The 8,232-nt window shown below is 35.5% G+C and overlaps 1 protein-coding gene across 1 annotated transcript in view; it reads right to left on the bottom strand.

Annotated features, from left to right (window-relative positions):
* The window catches only part of UBE2U (ubiquitin conjugating enzyme E2 U), a 169,010-nt gene extending 161,845 nt beyond the window's left edge, over positions 1-7,165 (bottom strand). The window contains exons 1-2 of the mRNA XM_053693081.1: positions 6,932-7,165; positions 3,027-3,126 (exon numbers count right to left, since the gene is read on the bottom strand). Coding sequence (XP_053549056.1) covers positions 3,027-3,092 — 66 coding nt within the window. The 5' untranslated portion in view covers positions 3,093-3,126; positions 6,932-7,165. The remainder of the gene's footprint in view (positions 1-3,026; positions 3,127-6,931) is intronic.
* Positions 7,166-8,232: the final 1,067 nt, after the last annotated feature.

Below are 8,232 nucleotides of genomic sequence, written 5' to 3'. Positions count from 1 at the left end.
TTCAGGGGGTTAGTGTTAGTTTTTTAAAGGGGTATTGGGTGGGTTTTAGAGTAGGGTTGGTTGTGTGGGTGGTGGGTTTTACAGGTAAAAGAGCTGATTACTTTGGGGCAATGCCCCGCAAAAGGCCCTTTTAAGGGCTATTTGTAATTTAGTGTAGGGTAGGGCTTTTTTATTTTGGGGGAGCTTTTTTATTTTGTTAGGGAGATTAGATTAGGTGTAATTAGTTTAAAAATCTTGTATTTTTTTATTATTTTCCATAATTTAGTGTTTTGTTTTTTTGTACTTTAGATAATTTTATTTAATTTAGGGAATTAATTTAATTATAGTGGTAGTGTTAGGTGTATTTGTAACTTAGGTTAGGTTTTATTTTACAGGTACTTTTGTCTTTATTTTAGCTAGGTAGTTATCAAATAGTTAATAACTATTTAGTAACTATTCTACCTAGTTAAAATAAATACAAACTTGCCTGTAAAATAAAAATAAACCCTAAGCTAGCTACAATGTAACTAGCTTAGGGTTTATTTTATCGGTAAGTATTTTGTTTTAAATAGGATTAATTTAGTTAATTATAGTTATTTTATTTATATTTATTTAAATTATATTTAAGTTAGTGGGGGTTAGGGTTAGATTTAGATTTAGGGGTTAATAACTTTAATATAGTGGCTGCGATGTTGGGGGCGGCAGATTAGTAGTTAATAAATGTAGGTAGGTGTCGGCGATGTTAGGGACGGCAGATTAGAGGTTAATAAAATTTAACTAGTGTTTGCGAGGCGAGAGTGCGGCGGTTTAGGGGTTAATAGGTAGCTTATGTGTGTTTGTGTACTTTTTAGCACTTTAGTTAAGAGTTTTATGCTACAGCGTTGTAGTGTAAAACTCAACTACTGACTTTAAAATGCGGTACCAGGCTTAACAGGAGAGGGTGTACCGCTCACTTTTTGGCAGACTCGTAATACCGGTGCTATGCAAGTCCCATTGAAAATATAGGATACGCAATTTACGTAAGTGGATTTGCGGCATTTCTGAGTCTGTCCAAAAAAGTGAGCGGTGAGCCTGTACCTGCAAGACTCGTAATACCAGCGGGCGTTAAAAAACAGCGTTGAGACCGGCCAACGCTGCTTTTTAAGCCTAACGCAAGACTCGTAATCTAGCCGTTACTTAGCATATTAATCCAAAAACATAAAAAATTTGTATCATAAGTCATCCACTATGGAATTTCCCAAAATATCACATATTTTTACATTCATACAGTTACCTAAAGTATTTTGATTCCTAAAATGTTTTATTAGTTCAGAGAAACATGGATCTATGAGCCATTATATAAACACAAATAAAATGAGGTTACTGCCTGGTTAATTTATATTATATTCACTTCATAAATAAAATGACATGAAAACCCTGTGGAGTTTTATGATATATTAGTATTGTGAACGGGTAAGAAATACCTCTAAAAAAGCCCTGTAACCCCCAGAGGAGGGACTGGCAGCTGTTGGCACAGGAGGGGCAATTACTACCCAGTAGCCCAGGTGCATCAACCCAACCTTTTCAAATAATATAATTAATATTACAAAAAAATAAATAAAATGTTAGTGGATCCATGGTTATCATGGGGCCTCTTCTATGACATTGCAAGTAGAGCAGCCTACAGCTAAGTAACCAGAACTTCTAAGGACTACATAGTGCATAGTAATTTGGGAATTCGGCCGAGCAAGCACAGCTCTGTCAAAAAAAAAAAAAAAATATCTACAGCTACACAAAGCTCTACACACCTATAAATAAATATATATATGTTTTATGCACATAATATAGACAGATACACATTTAAATTACTTTATTAAAAGAAAAAATAAAGAAACTAAACTACTAAGCACAGCACCTTTTCCACTTGCACTGATTACATCACAAAGAGCGGCCTTGTGGGCAATTTGCACCCTGCTTCCTTGGCCATTCTACCCGGTAACCCCCAAAACAGAACTAAAGCTGAGAGATAGTTATTCTTATGACAATCAGATGGCAGAGGGTGAACACAGGGCAACTCATTTTAAAGAACAAATAAGGGGTCTGAAGTCTGTTTATGTATTGGGGGGGGGGGGCAACAGATGGGACCCCCCACCCCCTAATGTTGTTCCATATGCTTATGGTTCTGTCTAAAATGTAATAGATTTACACAACGTGCATCTAGCTGGTTATCCAAAGTCCTAGAGATTTCATGGTCTCTAAGGGGCAAATTTATCAATGTGCAAGCAGACATGATACGAAGTAGCATATCATGTCTGCTGCACATCGATAAATGCCGACAGCATACGCTCTCGGCATTTATCTTTGCACCAGCAGTTCTTGGGAACTGCTGGTGCAATGCCACCCACTGCAGATTCGCAGCCAATCAACCGCTAGTAGGGGTGTCAATCAACCCGATCGTATTCAATATTCGATCGGGTTGATTTCTGTCCGCCGCTCTCTGCATTTATCATTGCGCCTGCAGTTCTTGTGAACTGCTGGTGCAATGCCGCCCCCTGCAGATTTGCGGCCAATCAACCGCTAGCAGGGGGTGTCAATCAACCCGATCATAATCAATATTCGATCGGGTTGTTTTCTGTCCGTCGCCTCAGAGCAGCGGACAAGTTATGGAGCAGCGGTCTGCTCAAGCTCCATACAAAGTCTCTTTAGTCACATTGGTTTGTTAACTAAATGAATTCTGAGTAGGATTATAAGGACTATTGCTAATTCTATGCTAACACTGGTTTTTATCAAGGATCAGCTGGGGGAGAGGGGTGTAGGGACTTTCTTAGAGCCCTCAGGGGCTGAGCACCCAAACTGTGACAAAGTTACCATATGCTGAACAACTAGGGGCTCTGTAACTGTGAGGGTTAAACACACTTACTGAAGGATATTTAGAAAATAACAAACTAGATCTGGTAATATAATGTACAGTTAGTTCTTAAAGCTCAAGCATGACAATCTTTCAACTAATACATTTTAAACATTATTATTTCTCTGTACAGTGTGATAAAGAATATGAGCAAACTCACAAATATTTGGGCTTCATTTAACTCTTGATATTCTCTTTCTAACAACAAATAAGTTCTTGAATGCATCACACCGCTGTCCTCAGATTGTCCCACTTAATCTCTGTAGAAAATAAAACAGTTATATATCACATTGTGATTAGTCATTTATATATGCATTGCTCTTATCGTATTATTTAAATCTAAGGGGCCGATTTATCATATGTCTGTCCGACATGATCCGCTCAGCAGATCATGTCCGACAGACATCGCTGAATGCCAACAGCATACACTGTCTGCATTTAGCATTGCACAAGCAGTTCTGGTGAACTGCTTGTGCAATGCCGCCCCTGCAGATTCACGCCCACTAACAGGGGGTGTAAATTAACCCGATCGTATCTGAACGGGTTGATTGATGTCCACCACTCAGAGGCAGCGGACCAGTTAAGGAGCAGCGGTCTTAAGACCGCTGCTTCTTAACAGCTGTTTCTGGCGAGCCTGATGACTCGCGCGGAAACAGATGTATTAGGCACAATACGGTGCTTAATAATTCGGCCCCATTGTGACAGATAAAGGAGAACTTTTCCACATGAATATATAAGAAATACATTAGAAAGTGTTTTCTTGAAAAAAAAATTTTTTTAACCTGATATCTGTTAAAGGGACATGAAACCCCAATGTTTCCCCTCATTAATAACAACTTTCCAATTTACTTTTATTAACTAATTTGCTACATTCTCTTTGTATCCTTTGTTAAAAATCATATCTAAGTAGGCTTAGGAGCCGGGAGCTAGCTGCTGATGGGAAGCTGCACACATTGGCTTCCTGATGTGTTCAACTAGCTCTCAATAGCGCACTGCTGCACCTTCAACACAGGATACCAAGGGACACTGAACCCAATTTTTTTTCTTTCGTGATTCAGATAAAGCAGCAATTTTAAGCAACTTTGTAATTTACTCCTATTATCAAATGTTCTTCATTCTCTTGGTATCTTTATTTGAAAAGCAAGATTGTCAGTTTAGATGCTGGCCCATTTTTGGTGAAAAACCTGGGTTGTTCTTGCCGATTGGTGGATACATTCACTCATCAATAAACAAGTGCTACCCAGGGTCTGAACCAAAAATAAAGATAGCAAGAGAACAAAGAAAAATTGATAATAGGAGTAAGTTAGAAAGTTGCTTAAAATTGCTGCTCTATCTGAATCATGAGAGAAAAAAATTGGGTTCAGTGTCCCTTTAAATAAAATTGATAATAGTAGTTAATGGGAAAGCTGTTCAAAAAACAATTGGGTTTTATGTTCCTTTAAGGTGGGTCATTCCAAATTATTTTGTTAATAAAAACCCATTATTGGCAGCAGCTTAAACTTAAATAAAGGTAAAGTAGTAGCTAGTGATACTGCTACAAGTCAGCAGCACCACAAAACCTCAGGACTGGCTAAGAACAAAAGTGAAGCTTTCATACTTATTGTCTGACACTGCAAAAGGAGCTGTTCATTTATATTTTTTTCAGATAACTACATTAAATATGGATCTTTTTATTTCTTTTTATTTTAAATTTGTTTGTGTACTGTAACACTGGTTTCCAATGACTTCTTATACCAGCAGTAGAGTTTAACGTGTATGGGAAATTGTTAATCTAGGTTTATTTTTGTAAGTTCAATAGCTGTTTTTGCTAATTGAAAGCACAACCCAATGAAGGATCAGATAAAGATTTTAATGATATATATATAAAATAATAGTAATAATAAATATATATATATATATAAATATAAAACATAAAAATAACATTTTCTACTGAGTGAATAAGAAAACTATTTCAACAATGTAGTAGCGCACATTCGGCTTAGCGCATTTGGGCTTAACGGAGCTTTGGGTTAGTGCTTGAGCAAAAGCCATAACAGATTTTTGTAGTGTGCTCCATAGAAGTCTATGAAGTGAGGGATTTACCAAGGCTATCAGACCACTAGGTGTTAGTGCTACCATTTTGCTTTCAACTTGTAGCGCTATTGATTTCATTTGAATGGCGTTAGCAGTAATATTTTTGCTCTTTACCTGTAATCTGAGCCTAAGCGGGTTTATCACAATCTATAGATCATTCTCTGCATGTTGACATCTACAGATGAGCCCTTCTCATTGCTGACCGATCACAATAAGCCATTACTAATTGGAAGCACTATTTTCATTATTGGTTTGGCGAATTTACTTTTATTACAAATGAACCTCTTTCTGATGGTATTATTTGATAATCCTTAGCTCCTATTACTGAGAGCATACTGAAGTAGGCTCGGGAGAGTTTATGTCTTGAGCACTAATATAACAGTGCTGCAAACACAGGTGTCCTATAGAGCGCAAGACACATCGCAGCCATAGGCCTAGTGTCTATTCAGGTGGTAACGTTTTGAAACTGGTGGTAAAAACATTTATTTCCATTAAAGTCTATGGAGAATTTTTATGTTATCACCAGTTTCAAAAACGATATCTGTAGGTTTTGTAAGTGCCTTATTTCCGTGTCTGGCAAATTCAGTTTCTTTTTCTAATAGCAAACTTCTTGCAAACGTTTGCAGTAACCTTGAATGACCTTTTCGAATGAATAGCAAGGATTAAGTATCAGCGACATTAATAGAAAAGAGTGTAAAGGAAAAAGTTTTATAAAATGCCTAATTATTAACAATATGTGTATTTGTCAAAGCTTTTTTAATTATAACGAACCTCTTTATGACAATATTTGCATTAATATCACGTTGTTTTTCTAGATTTTAACCTAATTATTCCGTTTAAAGGGATATGAAACTCATACATTTTCTTTTGTGACTCACACAGAACAAACCATATAAAAAAAGCTTCCAATTTACTTCTATTATCAAATGTTCTTCGTTCCCGTGATATTTTGTTTTAAAGAGATACCTAGGTAGCATCTGGAGCAATTCATGACAGAAAATAGTGCTGCCCTCTAGTGCCCTTGCAAATTGGTAACATTCTTGCAAAACAATTGCCATATAGTGTTCCAGAAATGGTCTAGCTCCTAAGCAAATGTCCTTGCTTTTCAACAAAAAGATACCAAGAGAATAAAAAAATGATAATATCCCTTAAATTTCATATAAATGATGTAGTCCTGTGTCCAAACCTAACGGTTTTTGTTTGTGATCGGACTATAATCTAATGTATTTTCATTAATATTTACTGATATTTTGACCTTAAACTCTGCTCAACTCAGGCTTTGTTAATGACATCAAATATGACAGCAAGAATAACATTACTGATGACATCACAGGCATAATACATTGCATCATCATTGGTCACATGACATATGATATCTCCAGTGAGATATACTCATACCTTAAGCAATCACATTATTAAGATCAAAGAGATGCTAAATAACATTGCTAATCTATTTCCCATCACATGCAGATTCATTCTAGCAAGACAGGTATATATGTATATTTATTTTTAAATACTGTATTAGTTTTTAAATATATGCTTAGGAGTGCCTAGAATTTTCCATTTTTGTAGAAGACAAATTTGAAGTACAATTTTGGCTATGTCTGCTGTGGAAGCCCATCATTTATTTAGATACTAAAACAAAAAGAAAACATTTTTTATATTGAACCTAAAGTTCGGTGCTTTATGTGTATTTGGCCCCTGAATAAACTGACATCTTTTTCTTTTCAGGCTTTATGAAACTTGTCTGTGTTTAGCAGCACAGAAGTGAGAATCGTCTCTCTCCACCAATGAGCAGGTATACAGCAGTATGAGTGCTGCACTCACAAGCGTTCCTTCTAATCTCAGTATATGTGTTAATAGATTTTAGTTGCTACTTTTTATCATTTTATTGGTTGCAGTTTTATATGAATAATAATGTGTGCTTTAACCCATTCACACATGACACATTCATTCAATCATCATTCATGCAGACAATAGATTTGTACTTACGTATTAGTTCCAGTTCAATAGATCAACGTCTTATATTTTTGAAGTTTAACGATGTAACCTTTTCCTAGGCTATTCCTATCATGTTGAAATGATTATTTAAGCAATTCTACTTATATTTTCATCATTACATTGCTAATTAGTTTCAGATTAGATAGAGACACAAGATGACTTCTGAAACTACCTTTCATTAACCATTAATTAACCATCTGTTTTGCTGATTAATACAGAAAAAGGAAATAAATATCTTTCATTTGTTCCTGCAGCACTGAGCTGGAGCTAAAGAGAGTGTTTGCGTTTCCATAGCCACAGTGCAGACAATGTAACAGGGCGGAGGTTTTACTTGTGTATTGCTAGAAGGACTAGAGTAGCTCCCCCATCTATGTGAGGAAGAGACAGAGACAGAGACTATAATATATAGATAGATAGATAAAAATAGACAGACAATAGATAGGTAGATAGATACAGTAGCTAGCTATAGATGATAGATAGATATATATATAGTCAGACAATAGATAATATATATAGATGATCGATAAATAGAGAAAGAGAGATATAGATAGATAGATAGATAGATAGATAGGTAGATAGATAGATACAAATAGACAGACAATAGATAGGTAGATAGATACATTAGCATAGAAAAATAGAAACATAGAATTTGACAGTAGATAAGAACCAAAAAGGCCCATCAAGTCTACCCATATTACATGTTACTTATTACTTAGTATAGCCTTATGTATGTCCCATCAAGTCTATACATATTACATGTTACTTATTACTTAGTATAGCTGTATGCATGTCCCATCAAGTCTACACATATTACATGTTACTTATTACTTAGTATAGCCTTATGTATGTCCCATCAAGTCTATACATATTACATGTTACTTATTACTTAGTATAGCCGTATGCATGTCCCATCAAGTCTACACATATTACATGTTACTTATTACTTAGTATAGCCTTATGTATGTCCCATCAAGTCTACACATATTACATGTTACTTATTACTTAGTATAGCCTTATGCATGTCCCATCAAGTCTACACATATTACATGTTACTTTTTCCTTAGGATAGCCTTATGTATGTCCCATCAAGTCTATACATATTACATGTTACTTATTACTTAGTATAGCCTTATGTATGTCACATCAAGTCTATACATATTACATGTTACTTATTACTTAGTATAACCTTACGCATGTCCTATCAAGTCTACACATATTACATGTTACTTATTACTTAGTATAGCCTTATGTATGTCACATCAAGTCTACACATATTACATGTTACTTATTAC

The sequence above is a fragment of the Bombina bombina genome, chromosome 10, assembly GCF_027579735.1.
Source record: "Bombina bombina isolate aBomBom1 chromosome 10, aBomBom1.pri, whole genome shotgun sequence".
In the NCBI taxonomy this organism is placed as follows: Eukaryota; Metazoa; Chordata; class Amphibia; order Anura; family Bombinatoridae; genus Bombina; species Bombina bombina.
This window is presented reverse-complemented; position numbering and strand designations above follow the sequence as displayed.